Source organism: Parambassis ranga, chromosome 14 (assembly GCF_900634625.1).
Source record: "Parambassis ranga chromosome 14, fParRan2.1, whole genome shotgun sequence".
Taxonomy (NCBI): domain Eukaryota; kingdom Metazoa; phylum Chordata; class Actinopteri; family Ambassidae; genus Parambassis; species Parambassis ranga.
Window position 1 is genome coordinate 17079309 of NC_041034.1, and position 23369 is coordinate 17102677.

At 42.5% G+C, this 23369-nt stretch overlaps 3 protein-coding genes across 3 annotated transcripts; 1 reads left to right on the plus strand and 2 right to left on the minus strand.

Moving 5' to 3' along the window:
- Nucleotides 1-1137: 1137 nt before the first annotated feature.
- On the minus strand, nucleotides 1138-10622 carry umodl1 (uromodulin-like 1). The gene is made up of 17 exons (XM_028422226.1): nucleotides 10497-10622; nucleotides 10115-10357; nucleotides 9719-9877; nucleotides 8914-9041; nucleotides 8635-8818; nucleotides 7852-7992; nucleotides 5950-6207; nucleotides 5027-5284; nucleotides 4576-4688; nucleotides 4284-4503; nucleotides 3982-4119; nucleotides 3174-3895; nucleotides 2915-3075; nucleotides 2468-2704; nucleotides 2069-2225; nucleotides 1848-1932; nucleotides 1138-1443 (listed from the first exon to the last, which is right to left on the minus strand). The coding sequence occupies exons 1-17, from the start codon at nucleotides 10570-10572 to the stop codon at nucleotides 1256-1258; spliced, it is 3468 nt and encodes a 1155-aa protein (XP_028278027.1). The 5' UTR covers nucleotides 10573-10622; the 3' UTR covers nucleotides 1138-1255.
- A 1512-nt stretch (nucleotides 10623-12134) lies between these two features.
- On the plus strand, nucleotides 12135-21327 carry zbtb21 (zinc finger and BTB domain containing 21). Its single transcript, XM_028421756.1, has 2 exons — nucleotides 12135-12262; nucleotides 15796-21327. Exon 2 carries the CDS (start codon nucleotides 15798-15800, stop codon nucleotides 18855-18857), a length of 3060 nt encoding a protein of 1019 aa, XP_028277557.1. The 5' UTR covers nucleotides 12135-12262; nucleotides 15796-15797; the 3' UTR covers nucleotides 18858-21327.
- Nucleotides 21328-21789: 462 nt separating this feature from the next.
- atg101 (autophagy related 101) lies at nucleotides 21790-23328 on the minus strand. The gene is made up of 2 exons (XM_028421184.1): nucleotides 22597-23328; nucleotides 21790-22505 (listed from the first exon to the last, which is right to left on the minus strand). Exons 1-2 carry the CDS (start codon nucleotides 22846-22848, stop codon nucleotides 22101-22103), a joined length of 657 nt encoding a protein of 218 aa, XP_028276985.1. The 5' UTR covers nucleotides 22849-23328; the 3' UTR covers nucleotides 21790-22100.
- Between the last annotated feature and the right edge of the window lie 41 nt (nucleotides 23329-23369).

Sequence of the window (23369 nt, forward strand, 5' to 3'; positions counted from 1 at the left end):
ATGCAGATCATGTTGCAGCAGTTACGAAGGAAGGAGCGCTGAGGTCTTCTTGGATGTAAACATGCTAAAGTGAAAATGTCTTCCCCTGTGAACACTCCCACTGCCTTGAGCTGGAGCTCAGGAAACCTGCAACCTCTCCCCAGACACTTATTTGTTGACAATGGGAATTGATGCTAGTTTTAGGCAGTGTGTGTGTGTGTGTGTGTGCATGTGTGTTATAAGGTTATAAATTATAAATCAGCTCCATACTGCTCTTTTTAAAAATCCATCTGAGCAGATTTACTGCCAAAATAAAATACACAGTAAATGTGAATTTAACACAAAAAAAAGAATTACAAAATCTGAACACAAAGGCACGTTTTCAATTTCATGCCTTTAAACTGTCCCTGCTCTGCTCTCTCTCACTCCCTGCATCCAACATTCCCTCCATCACTACACTGGGCTGTTGCCATAGAGACGGGTTGCCAGGTCTCAGAAGGAGAGGGAAAGAGCTGAATGGGTTAATTAGGAGGCGGAGCATTTTTAACCCTCCAGATGGTTGTAAGCCCTCCTTCTCCGCAGGTCTCCGGGGACCTCCTCTCAGAGAGAAAGCCTCTCCTGTTTAGTATTCAGCACATCGCCTGTCGATCCAGGAGCTTTATTTATGACCCAGTAGTCAACAGTGTGGGATCATGGGAAAAGTGTGTGTGTGCTTTGTGCGACTTACAGCAGATCCTCTCTTAATGGCTGATCTGGTTTAAAATCACCCCTTCACGTCAATAGGACCGGCATTAAAGACAGAGCTGCCTATAACAGGTCATATGTTTTGTTGTCCTCTGTAAACATACAGGAAGCCATCTTGAATTTTGGACTGTGACTGTGTCAGCAGCACCACCAAGTGTCCATACAGGACATGCATATTTATTGTCTCACTTAACACAAAATACAATAACATATATACTAATGTAATTATACAAAAAATAACTGTAATCATAAAGTAAAGTGATAAGTGTGCGTTTTAAATATAGTTTATTAACTTGATTATTTATACAGACATTCAAGCAAAGGGCAGCTCATTACCTCTTTAAAATGTTAAAATATGTATTCTTCTATATTTATCCATATATCTACTCTCAAATCTTAAATATCTATGTAAAGGAGGCAGTTTAAAATATAATGTAATATATTCTGTTTAATGTGCAAACGTGCATTGTTTGAGCTAAAGCATGAACAGTGCAGCACTGACACCTGGTGGCAGCTGTGCCGTAACAGCCCTCTAGGTGTTAAAAACAAGATAGGTGAACTTCTCTTCTTTGGGTTTGACGTTGAAATTGTAATGTCCAATGCGGTTCCTCTGGTAATAGAAGACACACACAAAACCAATGATGAAGAAGAGCGTCAGCCCGACGCAGAGACAGGCGAGGCCAGCTGTGCCTAAAGTGTTCAATTCCTCTTCAGAGGACGCTGCAGGAATGTATATGCATCATTAGTAAGCATACAGTGAGGAGGGGAGCAATGTAAAATGATGATGAGATTGTATTAAAAACATCTGAAATTTTCAAATGTTAAATCTCTTGTACAAAAAAGAAAAAAAGAAGAAAACTAATTACATAAAATGTCTGTTTTCCATTGAGCTGCTGTACTTGAACTCTCTGTGAGTCTTATAATAAAGAACACAGCAGCACTGCTTTCATTGAACAGCTAGATGACTCATTCCAAATCTTACCTGAGGAGACTGTAACTTTATAATAAAAAAAAGGCTCGAGTGTCATGGTTGAGTCAAACTGAAGGCCAGGGGAGCCACATAATACAGTCGCTAAAAAACCCTTCATATAAACATCACAACAGAGTAGTGTGAAAGAACTTACGTTGTTCTGATCTCAGTACGGGCCCAGAAGAACCAAAGCCGCTGCCAACATTATTTGCAGACCGAGCTGTTCTTTGTAGACAATCCTTCAAGAAAAGAGGTGACAATATGAAAATACTAAATAATACATTCTCTTTGAATAATTCAACAATTACAGCAGATGCTTCAACCTGTTTTTATTATTTAAACTCAAAGCTGAATCATATTGTAGAAGGTACTCACAGGCACACAGGTGTCTGAACCGATCTTCAAGCAGAACTGGACCTGGCAGTGCAGATAGATCACATTCAGGTCCACAAAGGAGAATATACGCACAGACACACGGGATGTGCTGGAGTTCCCGTTAATCAGCACTTCGGTGTAGCGATTTATGGCACAGCTGTGGACACAAAGACGATGGGCTGATATCTGAACTATGACTACATCTGATTATATGTACTGTGATCTTAAGACAAAAGATAAAATTCCAATTTTTTTCTAGCATTGAGATATTGAGGTTTGCTAATGATATATGTTATAAATGTTAGGGAGAGACGCTAAGCGGTTCAGATGATGGATGGATGGGTGCTAGGGAGAGTGAAAATATTAGTATCCAGAAACAGTGATAGTACTTTATCAGACCTGTTTTCCATGAAGACATAGCTGTAGGTGCCTGCAGGGTTTGGGGTAGGGGTGGCCCAGCACTTGTTGATGATTAGTTTGATCTGCTCTGAGGTGGTATTGAGACTGACCTCCACCACCACAGCATCCCCGGGGGACAGGCTGTAGTTGTGGGGCAGAGGCACGGTACCATTCAACAGCTGCACCGACACCTGGAAGGACCCCAAGCCCATGATGATGTCTTTGATCATGTCATACCTGAAGGAGGAAGAGCACACACTGCATAAGAAAGAAACTAAGCAACCTGTGTGTGTATTCTATGAATCATCATCCTTTTTGTGTAGGTGAGTCGCTCTTTGTTCCTGAACCTTTGTTATGAATTGATGACAGAATTATGTTTTCTTTTTATATCTTTTCAGCTGTTCAAGTTTTCATGATTGAGTGAGTAATCATGACAACAGACAATACCCCATGGAGCCAAAGTCTGCAGAGATGAGCATGCTCTTCATGTAGGTACACATGATGGGGACTTCCAGCATTATATTGGGTACCAGGACTGTCCCACTCGCTAAGGTGTATGGAGTCATGGCGTTCAACAGGGTTACAGCTGCTGTGTAGAAGGTGTCGTTCTAAAAGATGTTGAGAGGTTAGAAGAAGTCAAAGTTCATGTCTAAAAGCAGAATGTACAAAATATATACAACTACTACTACTATTGCTTTCCACTTACATGCATAAGAATTGTCCCACACTCATTCCATGCCACTGTTATCTCAACATGGGTAGCGTTGCCTCCATTGACACCACATCCCTGCAAACCCAAGTACAGAGCTCCTTCCTGGATCTGTGCGCTCTGAAGAAATTGTCTTGTAATGGCCACAGTGATTGAAGCAATTCTGCACTCAACTGAGAGCGTCCCCTGCATAGACATGCTGATTATAGATCGCGTTGTAGCGGAAGTGGTTGTTGGTGTAGCAGTGGTTGTAGGTGTAGCAGTGGTTGTTGGTGTAGCAGTGGTTGTAGGTGTAGCAGTGGTTGTAGGTGTAGCAGTGGTTGTCATGGAAGTGGTTGTAGGTGTAGCAGTGGTTGTAGGTGTAGCAGCAGTTGTCGGTGAAGCAGTGATTGCCGGTGTAGCAGTGGTGGTCATGGAAGTGGTTGTAGGTGTAGTAGTGGTTGTTGGTGTAGCAGTGGTTGTAGGTGTAGTAGTGGTTGTAGTGGAAGTGGTTGTAGGTGTAGCAGTGGTGGTCATGGAAGTGGTTGTAGGTGTAGTAGTGGTTGTTGGTGTAGCAGTGGTTGTAGGTGTAGTAGTGGTTGTAGTTGAAGTGGTTGTTGGTGTAGCAGTGGTTGTAGGTGTAGTAGTGGTTGTAGGTGTAGCAGTGGTTGTAGGTGTAGTAGTGGTTGTAGTGGAAGTGGTTGTAGTTGCAGCAGCGGTTGTCTCCAATGTAGCAATTGCTGCACAAGATAAAGCACAGTTAATCTTTAGTGCAAATATTGGATGTAAAATCCCTCATTCACTTCCACACACTGTGAGACTCTACCTTGGCACATTCGTCCAGGTCTTTCTGGGTTGTTGTCCATAAACCCATCCATACACACACATGTGTAGGAGGCCCAGGTGTTTGTACATGTAGCCCACTGGGAACAGTCATTGTCTCCTGAGGCACATTCGTCAAAATCTACAACAAACCAAATATTGTTCCTCAGTAAGACAGCCTTAACAACATTATTTGAATTCAGACAGAATGTTCATCATGCTCTGGACTGCAGAATAATTAGTTCAAGTATCTGATTTCCTTTAACAGAGTTTTCCAGCTGACATGAGAGAGGAGTCATCCATTACCATTTACGCTTGTGTTGTTCCTGTCCACAGTGTATATGTCGCTGTCCATTAGGGACTGCAGCAGTGCTGTGGACACATTCATTATGTCTTGGCTTTGACTGGGGGTAAAGACAATGGTGAAGTTGACCACCACACTGCCCATGGAGAAGCCTTTGATCTCGATCCTCACTTGGCCTGAATCCACCAGGGCCCTCATCTCTGGAGACAGAGACTGGTAGATCTGTGGGTGAGGTTTGTGTGTTAATTCTGAGGGTTTATAGACAGACTGGTCAATGTATCACCCTAAACCTACCTCCCCTATGATGCTTTCAGAGAGGTTTCTGTAGACCTGGCTGCTGGTATTCTGGAGGTCAGCAGTGTATGGGATGTTGGTAAGTCGTGTGGTGGCATCAAGAGTCTGAGCATCTACAAAGAAAAGCCTTATAGGTACAAAACCACAGCTTTCACAATTAAATATCAAGCCTCTGCACCATTGGTTAAAAAGGAGTCTTTCCTTCATCACACAATCATTAGGAGCAATTTTCCTGGGGATGGTATCCATGGCTACTTTTTAATTTATTTATAGTTAAGTCAGTACTTTCTTTTGTTGTTCAGGTAAAATGCATCTAATGGTTTTAAGGACTACATCCACAAAATATAACTAAATAAATTAATACAAATTTAATGTGTAGTATTTGAATACTAAAATGTAATGCTGTAATTCATGTACTGTGATATAAATGAGGACAAAGGTGACTTCTTACCGGTTTTGACTGACATACAAAGTGTGAGTCCCTGGGTTTCACAGGCACATGGTGTCACAGAAACATTGTAGAGCATCCCAGGCTGCAGGTCCAACATCTCCATCATAGTCTGATTGGTTTCCCAACTACGAATGACCTCTGAGCCTTTGCTTAGAACAACTCTGTAAGTCTGGTTCATCTGAGACTGGCTTGACCAGTAGATGGAGAAGGATCTTCCAGTGACATTAGCTGACCGTACCATGGTGATGTTGGGAGGAGCTGGGAAGAGGTTGGAGGAGGCAAAGAGGGGTTGTGGTTTGTTAACTTTGACATTTATTTAGAAATATGTTAATTTACTTTGTAGGAGAGAGCTATATAAAATAACCAATGTGACACCAAAGTCTTTAGAATTGATTTGAGATTATATGTGCCAGAAAAAAGAGGGATGCAGTGTGATCACCTGCAGATCTCATTCAGACAAACTCCTGCGGAATGCTACAAGAAAAGGAAACAGCTCTGCACTCCTTTCAAATGAAGGTAAACGAGTTAACCAGATACACTTGTCAAACCAGTCTTCATTCTTAAAGACTTTTCTGTTTCACATTTTAGATCAAACTCCATTTTGTGTTGCTTGTGGTGTGTTAGGTGTGAAGTGGGCTCTTTGTGACTGTAAGAAAAACTCCACCAGAACTGCAGTCCTCAGCCTCATGGCACCGCCTCCATTAGGCCTCAAGGGGCAGCACTAAGCGTTTCTCAAGCTTGCGGTGTGCTCAGACCTTATATCAGATTTCAGGACTGTGGAATAGGGACACAGAATTTCTAAAATGTTCCAATAGCTACTGAACAATGGAGTGACGGTCTCTAAGTTTGAATACAATTTTTGTAAAAATAATTAGCTAGCAAGCATAATTCAAAGCAATTTATAAAAATGAAAAATTCCTTACGACATGCAGTTGCTGGCAGAGCTGAGTTTGTGCGCAGGCTGGTGTAAGGTGTAGAAGTCCTCGTCATGGGATGATGTGATGAATTATAGGGGACAGAGCTTGACAAAGGTGTGGTTATGCTGGTCTCAGAGGAGTTAAAGATACCCATGGTGCTGTTATCTGGAGGGTGTGAGGTGGTGCTGGAAGCCTGGGTGTAGGTCGTGTTCACTGGATGGTGTGTCAGTGGGGCCTCCGTGGTGCTGGAGACCCTGAGGTCAGCTGGGCAGAGAAAAAAAGTGGATAATAAAAATTTCTGATACACAGCATGCTAATAAAAAAACACAGTGTGCTGATATGATCATGTCATAATATGAAAAACGTAAAACGTCACCCAGGCGTCTTGTGAGGTCTGTTTTGATCACAGTTTCCTCTTTAAATCTTACCACTATTTCCTTGTTCAAGTGTTTGGTTCTGACTTGAGGAACTACTCTGCTGCAGCCTCATCTGTTTCATGTTAAGGCTGCGGCTTGTTCCCCACAGCTCTGTTTATGCCAAAGACAGAGCTTCTGTAACCTTACAGCTCCTGCCTCACTGGATTGTTGCTCTATTCATTGTTATTGTTTGTTCCACACAGCTGGGAGTGTAGCTCATCAGTGTTTTCCTGCTTTGACTTCTTTCCTTGTTCTAAACTTTTAGCTAAAGAGTGAGAGCCTTACCCACTGATGTGACCCAAACAACACAGTTCAGTCAAAAAGAAACCAGCTCACATATTCTTCCTCTATCTGTTTTCTGTTATCAGCAGCTTTCATTGTTGTGTCTGAGACAAGACTGCTATGCCTTTAATATGCAACACTGATCACACAAAGCTGATTTTGCATATACAGTATGTATCATGGTCAACAGAAATAGGCAACTGTTTCTACATTAGAGCCTCCTCCGTGAAGCATGCAGTGTGGCTTAACTGCAGTGAGTGGAAACTGGTGGGACTTTCCTGTATTGATGCAGAAACCCTCCCTGTTGCATACCGTCTCTTCTAAAATAACTGCATCTGCTTATATCCGCTCCCTAGGGGTTTGGTGTACACACATAATAAACACAATGGAGCTGCCTACAATTAGCTGTAATGGGACAGTATTAAATGTGATATCTGGTAGTGATGTTAGAGCATGTAGGTTTGTTAATGCTTCACATGTGCCTGTGCTGTAGGCAGTGCTGGATTGGTTAGATGGAGCATCACATTATTTTTGTAATATAAAACTGATTACAGTTTGGACAGCCTATATATATTTTTTATCATTCATTTTATTTGTCTAAACACAAATAAATCGAATACATAGCTTTTCAGCATTCCAATTATAACAACCTGTCATGTTTGTCCTTTGTAATGTATGATGTTTATTGCATGTTTGTTCCTCTCTCTCCTTCATCCTCTCTGTCCTGTCTACCTCTTCTTCTCCTCCTCTACCCGGCCGACGGTCATATAAGCGGATCCTGTTCAAGGTTTCTTCCTGTTAAAAGGGAGTTTTTCCTTGATACTGTCTGCTTCAGGGTTCAGGCTCTGGGTTTGTGTAAAGCACCTTGTAAAAAGTGCTATATAAATAAAATGGTCTCTTCAACTCTGTCCTTATGTTAGGGAAGTCTGTTGGTTCCAAATTCATTGGACATAAAAGCTTTTGGATGAAATAACCTCCTTGTTGCTGAACAAAAGCTGACGTCCAATTTCTCAGATGCTGACTTGCATTTTTTGTTACTTAGGACAGAAATACCACAAAAGTTTCTTACTTGATTCTTTCTGTATAAACACACAAAGAGATGAACTGCTTGCACATGTCATTGAGCTCATTTTTCTCCTATCCAAGGCTGATGGTATCAGTCACCCATCAGTCACAGGTCTGTGTGTTTCCTTCTTCGATGTGTTCTAACCTGTGCAGAATGCTCCAGGGTTGCTGGGGTCAACATCAATATACCCTTGGCGGCAGACACACTGGTAGGAGCCCACCGTGTTGTTACAGTATGCCTGAGGAGAGCACTGATGAAGAGCAGAGTATGCACACTCATCCACATCTGAAAGTTAACCAGGAGACAGGAACAGAACATAAATGATAAACCAAAAACATTTGGAAAATGACATTCAGAGGTGTGTCTTATTATTTAAGCTTGCAGGTAAGATTTCAGTGACTCAGTGTTCAAGTCAGACTCTGTTCACTTGTCTTGTAGCTTTAATAAAGGCAAAGTGATTCAGAGAAGTCTAAAAATAAATTCATTACCGCACTTAGACCAAGTGATGAATAAAAGCCAACAATGGAGAGAAGGAAATTAATTATTTCAAAGAACCTATTTAAACCAGTGTGGTGGCAAGCCTGTCAGTGTCTTTTGTGCAAATGTAACAAGTATGACTGATTTATGATTAATATCTGTGAGTGTGTGTGTGTGTGGGTGCGTGTTTATGCACGTGTGTGTGCAGTCGCTATGGTGTTATTTTCCGCTATTGCAGGAAACATCCCACAGATGACTGTCACTCAAACAGAAGTGGTGGGAGAAGGAAACTGTGGTGCGACTGAGTCATTTCTTCCTGAACACCGTGTTCTCTGCTACATGAATCATTCTCAAAAGTCTACAAGAATGCCATTTCTCTAAAGGAAGCAGTACTGAAGCTTCACTGAGCACTCAATGAGGCAGAACAACAGAACAACAGCGTGCTCTCACCTTGCACCGTTACAGATGACACCTCTTCTATGTTGTTGAGAAGGAGATGCAGCTTTGATGAGACGTTGTACAGTGAAATAGAGAAGCTGCAGTCGATCAGCAGTGAAGTGGCTGTTCTGTATGGATACACAGGCCACGAGCTGAGGTAATAGATGGAAACCTCAGACTGCAGAGCTCCAGTTACCTGTTAGTGACAGAGACACAATCATCCGTCAGTCTGCACGGGATCTTAGCAGCAGAGACACAAAGTTGCCACAAAAGCAGAAGCAGTAATATTACCATTGATTGTAGTAATCTTGTGTGATTCAGAAGTCCATTATCTTTGTCCACCAGCGGCTGGTAATCTGTCTTCACTGTCACTGTTACATTCCAACGGTTTCCTCCATTCTTAGAGTAATTTGCTGGACCTGAAAATGTATAAGGATCTGTTCACCCCCAGATAAAATGAAACAACATTCTTGAACTGGTTTAAATGTATTAATTACATTTATTGTGTTATATGCATGACAGACACAGAAAGAACTATGAATTGTGAATAGTGTAATTACATCCACACACACATTTCCTATTAGAATGGTGCACAAAAGCTGCACCACTGAGACCAGTAACTAAGAGACTAATGATTATACAGCACAGCAGCTTACATGTATTCAAACAGGTGTCTTTGAATTTTGCATTATAAAACTATACTATATATAAAAAAATATTCCAAAATTAGTGATGACTGTGATGTTGATTTTAAAAAACTTGTATTGTGAATTACTCGGCCTCAGTGTGTTTGGTTCAGACTCAAATAAAACCATTAAGGGTCATTTTTTTCATTTTTTTGTAGGTTTTGCTACAGATATGCTTACTGTCTCTCTCTGCACTCTGCAGTTAAAGATGAATTCGACAGACCATTTGCTATAGATATTATGTATAGAGCATATATATAGCATCTATATATATATATATATATATATATATATATAGACATAGATTTTGCTGTTGCATTGTGGCAACAGCTTCACAGTAAAAAGAAAATGATTACGTTATCCTAGAGACTACATTGGCTGTACACTTTAATAACAATTTGTATACTAACTTGCTTGGTCGCGGCAGAAAGAGCGGCCGTTATTCTGGCAACATTTCTGCCAGCCTGGACAGTCTATATCCAACTCACAGTCCTTAGATCTGGGACACCATCCATCTGCAGTTGGACAGGATCCTGGCTTGGCAGTGAACTCGCCACTCCTGTTTACAGCTTCATTCAAAGGAAATAACATGTTACAGGCCATATATTAGCAGCAAGATATTTGTAGCAGTGCGGTTCCTGAGCTTCCATCTGGTGTCTTGCACACAGTACCACACATTGAAAGGTCACACCGGCTCCCTGTCCGTCTACAGTGTGATGCTATATCATCAGACTTCTACTGTCTAAGAACAAACACTTGACTGGTCTTCTATCATACTGAAACAAGGAGAAGTGATGTGCACTTACGCAGGGCACAGTAACGACCAACTTGCACATAGCCATCACAGCATCCGATCACCTGCTCCGTCACTGTCTTGTATTCAGTCTGATGGATCAGCTTGTAAACTGTGACTGAACATGTCATCCAGAGGAGCCAGATACCACAAGGCTTTGACACAGTATAGGGGACGCTGTGCACCACCAGGTAAGTCACAGTCCTCGTTACATTGTGAGAACACAGATGGTAGCCAGATGAAGACAGGCTATTTCCTGGAATCATACATGTTTTGTCAATCACATTCAGTTATGTTTTCAGACTGCATAATAACATCAGACTTTACATTTCTAATTGCTACATGTTTCTACTACTGCCAGGTTGTGTTTTTGAATCATCAGCAAACAGACCTACCTTCATACGCAGCGCTTTGTCCCCCGCAGAGAGCCAGCAGGGCCGCAGCCACACAGACCGAAAGCATCCAACTCATTTTCACAGATCAGAACCTCAACCATATATTTAACCGCCACATTGTACCTGCATGTTGCACTTTTAGATTATGTTCACTCACTGTTCAGGGTGTATTCAAAGACCAATTCCTCTGTGGCTCTGTCTTTCTCCACCCCTCTTGCACCACCAGCCCCCAATGGGACACAAGATCACGGCAGCTGACATGTTAGTATTTGATTAAAGTTAAGATTGTCATCTATTAATGTAGCAAAATAACATTCTTTGTTGTTTGGAAGAATAGCACAAAACACTAGAGGTTAAAGTCTGATAATTCTTTGACAAATGACAACCTGGTGGATGAGTATTTTACAAGGAGAAGAGCCTTTGGTTCAGATGAATTTCTCAAAGGAAGCTCAGGCCATGCTTTTATTTTTATCTTCAATAGAAGTTGTCGTTTTTACTCTTTGACAATGTCAGGTTCGGTAAACATGTTTATGAAGCCAGGGAGATGGAGATATGGGCTGGGAGGAGTCAAAGTCCCTGATGATTTGGTTTCAGCACAGGTAACCATGGCAGTGCCGTGTTATGCTGCTGGCAGTAACAGCCAACTGTGTCAGCCATTAATGTCAAGTAAGGAGGAGTGAGAACTTCCCCGCCATTTTCCCACATGTCTTTATTCACATTATGTGAAGAAACAGCGGGATGCTTTGGCTGTCTAAGATATGTTCTATAAAAAAGATGACACCAAGACTCTGTCATCACTTTGATTTTATGAATATGGACACAGGTTCATGCTAGATGAAAAAAATGTGTTCTTTTAAATCTAATTCTGAGTAATTCTAACTACATGTAGTGATTCATAGGGTGATCCATTTATGGTAATGAGGTGTGAAAATATGCCTGATTAAACTTACTTCAGTCATTAGGAGATAATGACCACGTACATGCTGACACCCCAGTTGTTGCTTGAGAGGTGCAAGGCTTCGGGTTGAGTGAACTGCTACTACTCAAGAGTCTTTTCCAAACCAGTGCTGCACCTGACTGGGTCATGAGACTGTTGCCAGGTACTGTTGCTGACACAGCTTTCCAGGAAGGAGCCGAAAACACATGACAACAAGTCCCCACTGGACCCTGTTAATGACACCAATCTACTGCTGTGCTAGAGTGACTTTTTTCTTTTTCACAGGCCTAATTAGTTTCTCTGGGCTTAGGGGGGATGTGCATGCACAATTTAAACTCTTCTTTTTTGGATACATAACATTTTACAATATTAACATTTTTAAACTAACAACAGGTAAATAGATAAAAAAAGGCTTGAATATTGTGAAAAGTATCCAGCCTGGGTAAGGTTTCATTGAAAATAAAGGGTGGAGTTGCTGTAATTGAGTTAAACTATATAAAACACAAGTGCAAAGTCAGAGACTCTATTAACACGCTTGGGTTTTAGTTCAGCTTAGATTTTTATCTGTACTGAGCTCAAATGAAAAATATGACATGTCCCTTTAAATTAGCCTCAGCGTCAGGGCTTCCGTTTGCCCCGCCTCCGTCTCCCCATCTAGCCTATCGGCACGCGGTGCACGTGACGAGCGTTCTTTTCGATGACCTCATCTCTGGTGTGGGATGACGTCAAATTCAAGATGGATGGAATCACGACCAGCGCGCAGAAATCCACACAAGACTGAATAAAGTCCTGGCTACGCGGGAGAAAGACCGTATTGACGACGGGCAGGGTAAGTGTAGACAGATTACTGAACTTAACGTGAGCTGCAGGGAGCAGGAGGCAGAGTTGGAGCAGCCTGTTCAGGGGAAGCTTTTTCCCTTTCCTCCCTGACGTAACTCGAAAGGGGGGATTGTGCTGCTGTAAAACCAGACTAGCTACAACCTGTTTTGCAGCCAGCCAACAGCTGCGCCGTGTCGAGCCGGGTTGAGTCGTTTAAAAAAAAACTAAACAAAAACATCACTTCCACCGGGGGTAGCGGTTATAATTCACTCCCTCCACACACACACACACACACACACTCTGCCCGCACCGACTGTTTTCATTCCGGGATTACCGCGGAGGAGTCCATTGAAACGCGCTCAACTTTTCCCCTCTTTATTTTACCAGACTGTCAAAGCGTAACTTATTCCCGGGTCTGTCCCCACAGCCGTGTTAAAACCCGTGTTGTTGGTGCGTTTTGAACTGCAGGCGGCATCTCGCTTGGAGAAGTTATCTGTCATGAGAAATTGAGCCACGTCTCACGTATGACCTAATGCCGAGAGCCTCACTCAGCTTCCCCCGAGAAACCTGACGGAGCGGAACCGTTCCTGCTCGTCCCCCATCGTGGACAGGTTTCCACCAGTCAGTGCAACGAGCAGTGTTTAGTTTATGATGAATGAATGAAGCTTCTGCCAGTGAATAAAAATAGTCAGTGTCAAATAAGTCAACGTGGGTGGCTCGGCTTCCGGTCAGAGCTTTCAAAATAAACGCCGCTGGGTGAGTTGTATGTTGTAGAAAACAAGTAATAAACGTACAAACACACAAAAAAACTTAGTATGTTTGACACGGTGATTTCTGGCACCTGTCTTTGACGACAGTTGGGCCACATATGAGAAGAAAGCCAGACAAAGATTAAACTTTGTGTGTTTGTTGTGTGTGTGTGTTTTGTGTTGTCTCCATCTTTCATTACTGCTCAGCACAGCTCTGACACGAGTCCAGCCTTCTCAAACAGCAGGGATATTACAAGGTTGCTGTATTAAAGGGTATTAGTGGCTATATAAGTGTCTGCAAAAGTGTAACACTAATAGAATATACATGCTTTACTACTATAAAGAGATGCAGAATGTTTTTAAGTGTAATTTAATTCTGCAAGGACATTGTTTTTTCCAAAGCTTTTAATTTAAAGGGGATTCTCTTTACTTTCCTGCAGTGGCCTTTGTTGCTAAGGGTGGTTTGACAGAGCTGTAGTTTCATATCTTCAAACTAATAATTTAATATAATGCCTTAAACATCATATAAGGACACGCATCTTAAAAATATAATTACAAGGGTTAGTCCTGCATAGACAACATGATGATGGAAGCTTTTTTTATTTGGTATAAAAAATAGGCACCATAAAGCTGGCATGTGATCATAGCATGGCTGTGATTAACAATTACTGTGATTATTAATCTAATAACTAATAGGAGTGCTAGTAGTAGCAGTGGTCATGCAGACCTGCAGTAAAATGTTTGTTTTTTTTTTCTTTATTTTAAAGGTAGGGTAGGAGGTTTGGAAAACTCAGCGAGAGTCGGCCGGATTTCGAAAGTAAACACACTCCCCTTTCTCTCGGAGCTCACCCCAAAGCCACGCCTCCCAATCACATGGACGCGCATTACCCGAAGACGAGCTGCAGTCTGAGACTTCGGCCATCATGCACGTACCTCTCTGGTGCGTGCAGAGCAGGAAGAGAGTGACAACCAGCCAATACTCCGCGCAGGGTCCACCCGGAGGATTGGCTGATGTTTTTAGCGTTTTATAGCTTCCACAGATGATTCATATTCTTCGTTTTAATGCGAAACCGCCAAACTAATTGGTTGCTATGGGATTGTAAAGAGAAGTTACACTAATTTAACAAACAGTGCACAATGCACAAAAAAACTACTGACTAAAAAACAGCCACAAACATGCAATCATGACAGAGAAGCATAGGCGTAGCTACCATTATATCAGAGGGGGACGTGTCCCCCCCCCCCCCAATTTACTCCACCTAACGCTGTTTCGATTGCTCGTGAAAAAACTCCGTTCCACTATGTTCATAAGAGAATAAAATCCTGGTTTTTCCTGGTTAGCACAGCGCTACAATACCGTTACTATAGTAACGGAGCTAATGAAGCCAGTGGCTTTCTTCGGGCAGTCGTAACACACCGCAAAGAGAACCGTCAGTGCTGGTCGAAGCTGGAGGAGGTAACGTCAGTGTCATCCCACAAAGTCCAGCTCATGCTGAAGCCTGACTGATTTGTCACATGGCCCCAGGTGACGTTAGGTTGATGTTAAATCAACTTAGAAAAGTTGGGAGGAATCTACTGTACTTTCAGTTACAGTAGACGGTATTATTTGTCTGACGACAGGTTGTTTGCGTTTTCTGCTCCCTCCCCACACACAATGGACATGAGGAGATTCCTAACAAAGACACGGAGAGTTAGAGTTGTTTTCAGCATTAACCCATATTGTAATGAGGCCAGGTTAGCTCCTGTTAGCCTGCTAGCTTCAGCCTCGCCTAGCCAGTGCACATAGCCACCTGCTCCTATTCTTATCAGCAAGAATAAAATACATGTGATGGACCGTCAGGACACAGTGGAGCATTATATGAACAGGGAAACACTGATGTGGTTTGTTGTGAATTAAGTAGTTTTATAAGCAAGTAAAAATAACGACATGCATTTTTTTTTGTAAGTTAGTATTTTTAGTGTTTCAGTATTATCTGCATTAAGCCGAGTTTGGTTCATGGCCCAACAACGTTTTGAAACTCAGATGATGAGAAGACCACTGTGTTAAATCAACATATGCTGATGTTATTTCATTGATGATATATATATTTTAAAGCTCACTTATATTGGTTGTTAATTGAAAAGTAAAGCACAATATATCTCCGTATTTGTGGTTGGTACTGAGAGTGAGTCAGAGGCAGGGCCATCATGTAGGGCCAGTAGAGGAAGTTCTGTTGCTGAGGTGAATGATGACAGGAAAACTCTATCAGGTGGACATGAGGGAGATTTGCCAGTTTTTTGTCTCTGTAAATGAGAGAAGGTGGCAGATATGGAGGCTTTGTATAATCTGTTAGTGTAGTGCCACCAGTGTGGTTGACAAAACTGTTGTTTCACTTGGAATTAGTTTCTGTTTGTCACCGTGTTTTAAAATCAATGAGTTTTAGTTAGATCTGTCTCTGAAATAGTCATTAAGTGTTTACTTCTGTAGGTAAAATAGCAACCTGTTAAAATCCACAGGAAATCGCAACTACTTCATATTATTATATTATATTTCATAATATACTAAATGTACTTTTTTTCCACCACCCACCCACAGAAGGTGCCCCCCCCCCCCCCCCCCCCCACACGCACACACATTTTTAATGCTTCCTACGCCACTGCAGAGAAGTATGTCTTGCATGTATTTTGTCAGTTATCATTTTGTATGAGATCGTACGCATTCATAAACACCTGGGTAAAACCTATGACCTATGCCAATCACATTTAAATATCTCTGTTCCTGCAGTAACATGTAATTCCTTATCCTGTCTTGCAGCCATGGAGAGCCTTGGGCATTACAGTAACCCCACCCATTCCCTGTCAGTATTGGGGGCTCTCAATGAGCAGCGGCTGCGGGGCCAGATGTGTGATGTGGTTCTGGTTGTGGCAGACCAGAGGTACCAGGCCCATAAGAGTGTTCTCGCTGCCAGCAGTGAGTATTTCCAATCACTTTTCACACAGATGGATACAGAGCCTCAAGAGGTTGTAAACCTTGACTTCTGTGAGCCTGACGCCTTCGAGATAGTTTTGAATTACATTTACTCCTCCTCACTCTTTGTGGACAAAGGCAGCCTGGCAGCCATTCAAGAGCTGGGCTACAGCCTCGGAATCCCTTTCCTCACCAACATTGTGTCAACAAGGCCACATGCATCCTACTGTGTGTCCAGAAAAAGGCTTTCGTTCTCAGAGGGGGATGAGAATGATTTCCAGACAAGGAGCGTCATTGTGCGTCGGGTCCGGAATGACACAGCCCATCCCTCTCACTCAAACTATCAGAGAAAAACATCAGACAGATCAGCGTCTCCCCACTCTACTCGAGTGTCGGCTCAGCCTGTCTCAGAACACAACTCGTATGAATCAGGCAGGAAATCTGACTCCAGCAGGAAGTTATCTGAACAAAGTGAAGCTTCTGAGAGGATGCCCACCTTTCCGTACTCATCCATCCTAAAAGGGAATTCATCACACATCACTTCTGTTAGACCACAGCTGACATCATCAGTATCTTTCAGTGACGCTGAGGTACAGCACATCAGGCTGTCGTCTGGGGCCTGTCAGGATGCTAAAGAGGAAAATGAGGGGCAGGAGCCCCACTATCATACCAAAGTGCCCTTTCAGAGCAAGGCCAGTGAGGCAGGCCAGACCATTGACAGGAGCGGGCCACTCATAAAAAGCCTACTCAGAAGATCATTATCCATGGACAGCCCAGTTCCAGTCTTCTCACCCACACTGGAGCTTAAGGTGCTGCAAAATCGGGAACAGTCAGTTGTTAAAATGGCATCAAAATCTGAGCCAGAAACAGCTGCCCAAAATGGTAAATCAAATAGAACATCTCCTCTGGTTCTCAGGTCAACATACCCCAGCAGGTATGATATAGGCGCTCAGGGAGACAGGGCAGTTAGTGTGAAAGCTGAACCTAGCAGTCCACTCGCTGACCCCATGGACATTATTCGAATCACAGTTGGAGATTCTTTGCCAGTCAATCTTGAAGATCTGCAAAGAAATTATGACCATAGCAGAGCAGACTTCAATCCACTTGGGAAAAGAAAAGACAGGCCGGACAACAGGAGGTACCCCTTCAAGAAGAGCAATTTTTTTAAAGAAGAGGGCCCTTCACTTGATGAGAATATTTCAGAAACTGTATCTCAGCGTGCCGGCAGCAACCCAAATGAGAACAGCGAGGAACCACCCCAAAACAAGATATTCAAATGCTGGAATTGTTTAAAGGTTTTCCGGTCCAGTGCTGGACTGCACCGCCATGTAAATATGTACCACAACCCAGAAAAGCCGTACGCTTGTGACATCTGCCACAAGCGCTTCCATACCAACTTCAAAGTGTGGACTCACTGCCAAACTCAGCATGGTGTAGTACAAAACCCAGCATCATCCTCCAGCTCCTCTGTACTGGATGAGAAATTTCAAAAGAAGTTGATAGATATTGTGCGAGAAAGAGAAATAAAGAAAGCTTTGCTCTGGAAGCTAAAAAGAAACAAGCAGGGTTTACAGTCTTCTGCACATACCAAAAAGAGATTAAGGCCCAGCTTCATATGTCCATATTGTGGGAAGGTATTTGTTTTCCAGTCTCAGTACAGGCAACATTTAAGGACACATCCTGCTGAAAAGCCTGACCAGGACACAGAAAGTGAGAGCATCCTTTACCAGGAACAGGATGAGATCACTCAACAGAAGAACATTGACACAGGTGTTTACTCCTGTAAACTGTGTAACATGAAGCTGTCATCACTTTTAGAACAGGGAGACCATGAAAGAGGCTGTCGTCATGCAACCGTGTGCCCTTACTGCGGTCTCCGATTCTCAAGTCCAGGTGTCAAAAAAGACCATGAGGCACACTGTAAATACAAGAAGCTGACATGCCTGGAGTGCATGCGGACCTTTAAGTCGTCCTTCAGCATATGGCGCCACCAGGTGGAAGTCCATAACCACAACATCATGACTGTTAAAGACCAAATGCACCTAAAGCAACAAGAAAACAGTGAAGAGGCTTCTGAAATCCTCGGAGAAGAGCATTACAGTGAGGAGACTCTAGGGACTGGGAGGTCTAGAGAGAACATCAGTTACAGTGACTCCTCGGGTCCACCCATGTACGACTCGGAAGACTCTTCGTCATATGTGCCTGAGGACCTGAGCATGGGCCACCATGGCAGGCTGGTTGTGAAGGAGGAGCCATTAGAGGAGGCAGTGAGTGAAAGGGACAACACAGAGGCTGCCAAAACCGGGCCTGAGGAACCCGGAGTGTGGCCATGTGAGAAATGTGGAAATCTTTTCAGCTCTCGCAAAGACCTGGAACGACACCAGGAGCTGCTATGCCACATTAAACCATTCATCTGTCACATCTGCAACAAAGCCTTCAGGACCAACTTCCGCCTTTGGAGCCATTTCCAGTCCCACATGTCGACTGCTAGCGAACCTGGAGCCAAAGAGATCAACAGAAACCCCTCGCCTTTGTCCCCCTCCCCTCCATTGACCCCTCAAACCTCAGAGCGTCCCTCCCCACAGGCCTCTGTGCTCAAATCCACACAGGCAGCACCAGTCCCGGAAGTGATGGCTGAAGAGTCCAGCAGCCCAGAGCCCTGTAGCTCGTCGGTAAACATGACGAAGAGGCCAGAACTAGAGCGTCAATCCAGCAGCCACAGCCCTTTATCCAGGTCAAACAGCACTGAGAATCCAGGTGGCCCTCAGGAACCGGACACACTCTTTTACCATGCACCGTCTCTCTCTGCCTTGACATTTAAGAGGCAGTACATGTGCAAACTCTGCCACAGGACCTTCAAGACAGCCTTTAGCTTGTGGAGCCATGAGCAGAGTCACAGCCACATGTAAGCACCGGACAGCAGTGCATTTCTCTGGAGAGACAATACTTAATATTTGGATAAACACACCTCAGCCTACAAACAGAAGACTTTGAATGTAAAGCTTATTCTCTTGCCTCCAATGTCATATATTGAAGTGGCCATGTTCATTAGAGGTGTAAACGTGAATGTGCAGTCAAGTGCTAGATTCCTCTGTGAGATGAGATGATTATAAATTATTTTTTATTCTAAAATGATCTGTTCTAGTTGTTTACCTGTAATTACCAATGTAGGTGTTTTGAGAAACCAAGGTACAAAGTTGGACTTGTCTGTATTTCTACTTTTGGCTTAAAGGTGGAGTAAGCTATTCTAATTAAATTAACTTTGTCTGCATATAATATGTCCTCACATCCTGCTTGCAGCCCATTCTGGCAGTGCGCTGACACTCGATCTACACAGCACTGTTCCTAACAGTTGGAGAACCTAAGAGATCAACAGACACCCCTCCCCTCAGTGCATCACTCCTTACAGGCCTCCATGCTCCAGTCTATCAAGGTAGCACCAGTTGCCAAAGCAATGGCTAAATAGTCCAGCAGCCCAGAGCCCTGTAGCTCAGCGGTAGATGGAAAAAAAAAGGCCTGAAATAGAGCGGCATTCCAGCAGCCCTCTGTCAAGGTCAATTATCATGGAGAATCCAGGTGGCCCTCAGGAACCAGATGCACACTGGTGTGCTGGCTCTGGGAAATCAGTGTTAGAGCAATAAATGTAGCAGCTTACCTGCCTAACTAAGTCATTACATTAGCTGCTTGTTTAGCTTTAGTTGTTGCCTTGGCAATCCACGCCTATGAAAGCAAGTTTCTGAATGTGGGTCTTTTGCTGTTAAATTCAAAAATGTCCCAGTAATGGCTTACTCCAGCTCTAAAGTCAGAGGAGGAAATATATACCTTGTTATCTCAGTGTGGAAAAAGTGCTTTAAAGTTTCAGAGGCTGCAGTTAAATTAGTGCATCTCTTGGTGTGAGTGATATCATATAAGATAAGGTCGGTGGCCTCAAAAATATATTCAACATGCACTTTGTTTACTTGTTTGATTCTGGTATGGGCAATATGTAACCTGAAACGTTGACTGCAGGATTAAATGATGACAAAAGCCCTGGTTTCTCACTTCAAGCTTAGCATTCCTTTGTTCACTCAGTCTCACATTGCCTTTGCATCTTTTGTTTTAATAGCCTGATTAATGTCAAGTATGATAAACACATGCTTTACTTTGAAACATCAAAGCATTTCAGGATGCAGCCTTGATTAACTGCTCTTCATCCAGAACTTACAATGTATCTTCCTAATTATAAAGCCTGCTGAAACGTTTTCACTATTACATATGAATGAGACGGTGCAATCAAGAGTGATACGATTTAAGGAGGTTTTGTTTTCTGCTATAAATGTTTCTGAAAAGCCCCAATTGTGAAGGTGCTTAGTGGTGATCCTGTGGGCTGTATATGAGAATAATAGACATGGTTGATTTGATAGCATCATAAGTACTAGATAACATCATTCAAGTATTTAGCTCATCACATCGGCTGCTACAAATCAAGAATATTTTACAAAATGCACTGCAGTATAGTAGCGCAGTTCATAGTTATACACACACAATTCTGAATTTGTGTGTATCAGACATTGGCACAATTCCTGAATCAGTTAAGTCTGCCACCCAGGTGCAGCCCCAGTGTTATATAAATACTCATACACTGATGGAATCAGTGCAATTGAACACATCTGGTAATTACCTGAGCTTTACAATGCTTCGATGGCCTTATGCAACTCTGGAAAATATTTTGTTGATATTATTTTACGTAAAAGCACAACAGAGTTTCAGACGACTTATGACTCAGGCATTTTGCGGTGGTGAAGTTGAGAGGTGGAGCATTTGAACGCAAATCTTTTATTCTATGGATGGTGGCCGAGTGTTCCTGCTTCCGTAAGATTTATTCTAAAAGATTGTGTTTTGATTGTATTCCAGTTGTTTTACAATTGTATTCTTGTACAAGTATATACTTCTGCTTCGGCTAGATGGACTTCTAAATTATTACAAATATGACTTTTTGGAAAGAGTTAGACAAATTGTGGGACTTATATATATATTTTCCTCTTCATGAGCAAAGCAAGCTGCAGTGTGATGTTAGTATCTTTGCAGAGATTCTGTATTGACAATAGTGCTCTTAATTTCTTGTGAGAAAAACTTATTTGAAGTTTCACAGAAATGATTAGACTTGTGTACATGGAAGTGTTTGTATTCTCGATTTTGTACCAATTTTGTTAGTAAGCAAAAGGTTGATTTTTTTTAGTATTCCTGTGCTCTTACTGCAATAAGGAAAATTTGTATTGCCATTGGTTGCATTATTGTTGCTTTTGGAGACTTGCAGCTGTTTTGTGTTTAGGTTTTTCTACAGTTTTTGTGCTTCATTTCTGTAATAAAGAGTAACAATGGAGTCTATACAATATATTATCATTTGTGTATTTGAATTACTTTACCTTATTCTAGCGTACCTAAGGTTTCTTTGCAGCATTTCCATGACACACATCCAGCAGGACTTAACTTTCACACCCTATCTACATACATAATAGCACAAGTAATGAACTGAAACGTATCACACAGCACATAGACGTTTGTTTGACATATGTGTGGAACTGAATATTTCACATTGTCTTCCTGTTGGCAGTCAGACAGCCCCAAGTCAGAGGGATGTTTTTCAAGCTTTAGGCCACTGTGACAGTTTTTTGACTGGAAACAAGGGAGTAAACTAAGGAAGTGTTTTCTTTAATTTGGAAAAAAGATGGAAATCCTGTCCTACCCCACGTGTAAGAGGTCACACTCTACATGAAACTGTGTGCAAAGAGGAAGTTTTCACATAGATGAGGAAATCTGTTCCCAAACTCAACCATATCTCACATCAAAAACAGATCTGACTTTATCTTCTACAATGAACATTTATTGTCAAAATTTACAACAATTTACAGATAACATTACTGACTGCACATCATTTTGAAGACTTTAACTGAAACTACTGTGTTTAAGTATGTGGAACAAGAATACCGGTAAAGCAAACCACCTTTAAAAAAAAGATTACACAGTTGGCAATCTGAAATTACATCCAATAAGGAACCACAGCAGGCGGGTGCTTCATCGTTGCAGGAGCTGACAAACATGTTTTATGGAAACAATAAAGTTGTCAAACAATGATTATGAATGATTATTATCATCATTTTCTTAGCGCATCCTCACAATGCAAGCGTGTCCTTAATGAGCCTCCTCATGGTGGTGCTTACAGAGGTGCCCAGCGAGTCTGTGATCTGGTATGTGATTTTGTACAGGTAAGGCTGCACGTCTTTGAGACTGGTGTCAAAAACGTTGTCTACTTCAGACTGGGTGGGCATTTTTGGCAGGTATTCATGGCGGTTTATGACCTCAACGACGTTGATGACCTTCTCACCCAGCTTCTCACCCACTTTCTCTCTGCAGATCTGTCTCTCCTGCTCATTGGCCAGATTCACAACATTGACTTTGATGCTCCACACTTCCCATGGAATGCATTCGTCTGAAAAGGGCCAGCGAGACTTCTTCTTCTGGTAGAACTCCAGGGAGATCTGTCCCATGCCATCGCTGCCGGAGTTGCTCAAAGCATCCTATGACCAAAACACATAATACAGCACAGTTAAAATAACAGGCCTTCAGACACTTTACAGTCAACAAGCACCCGTCAAAAGCACCAGTCACCTTGAATTCAGCCACGGCTTTCCTTATTACTCTATCCAGCTCCTCTGAAGACACTCTGACGAAAGTGAAGTCGATGAAGTCGCAGTCGAAGTCTAGTGTGCCCACTGTGCCGATGGAGTAAGTGCCCTCCTTTTTGTAGTGAAACTTGCCAGTGCTGCGATGCAGTAAAATGGTGTGTAGCAAAGCTAACATAGCTTCCTCCACCTGCCTCGACTCCACTGTTACCTCAAGAACTTCCGAGCGGCAATTCATAGCTAAATTAGATGTGTTTCCATTAACAAGCGACGACGGGAGTTATCTGACGGTAACTAACTACCACCTCGATCACGTTAGTCGACGATGCACTTTGTTTACCTCGATGAACAGGAGAAAACAGTCTAACACAGTGTTTGACAGTGTGTTAGATACAAAATGTACAAAATTTATACAGAGAAGACTTCCTCCCAGCGACAATAATACACATGCGACGCAGATACAATGTACACAAACCCAGCGAGCTAATATTTGCTAACAAATAGGACAGGAAGATGTGATAACGATGACAGAGGGACTATCTACGGAAAATCGCAAAGTCCAAAATAGTAGGTCTGAGTCGGTTTTCATCACCCTTTTGGCTTTTAAGTGGGACGTATCTGTAGATTATAGAAGAAAAAAATGCGTTAATAACAAACCATAATATTTATGCGCATCATTATGGCTTCAGCTGTGTAATACGTCTCGGTTCACTCGAGCACTGGACGAAAACAAACGTCGCGGTGCATTGTGGGAGTTAC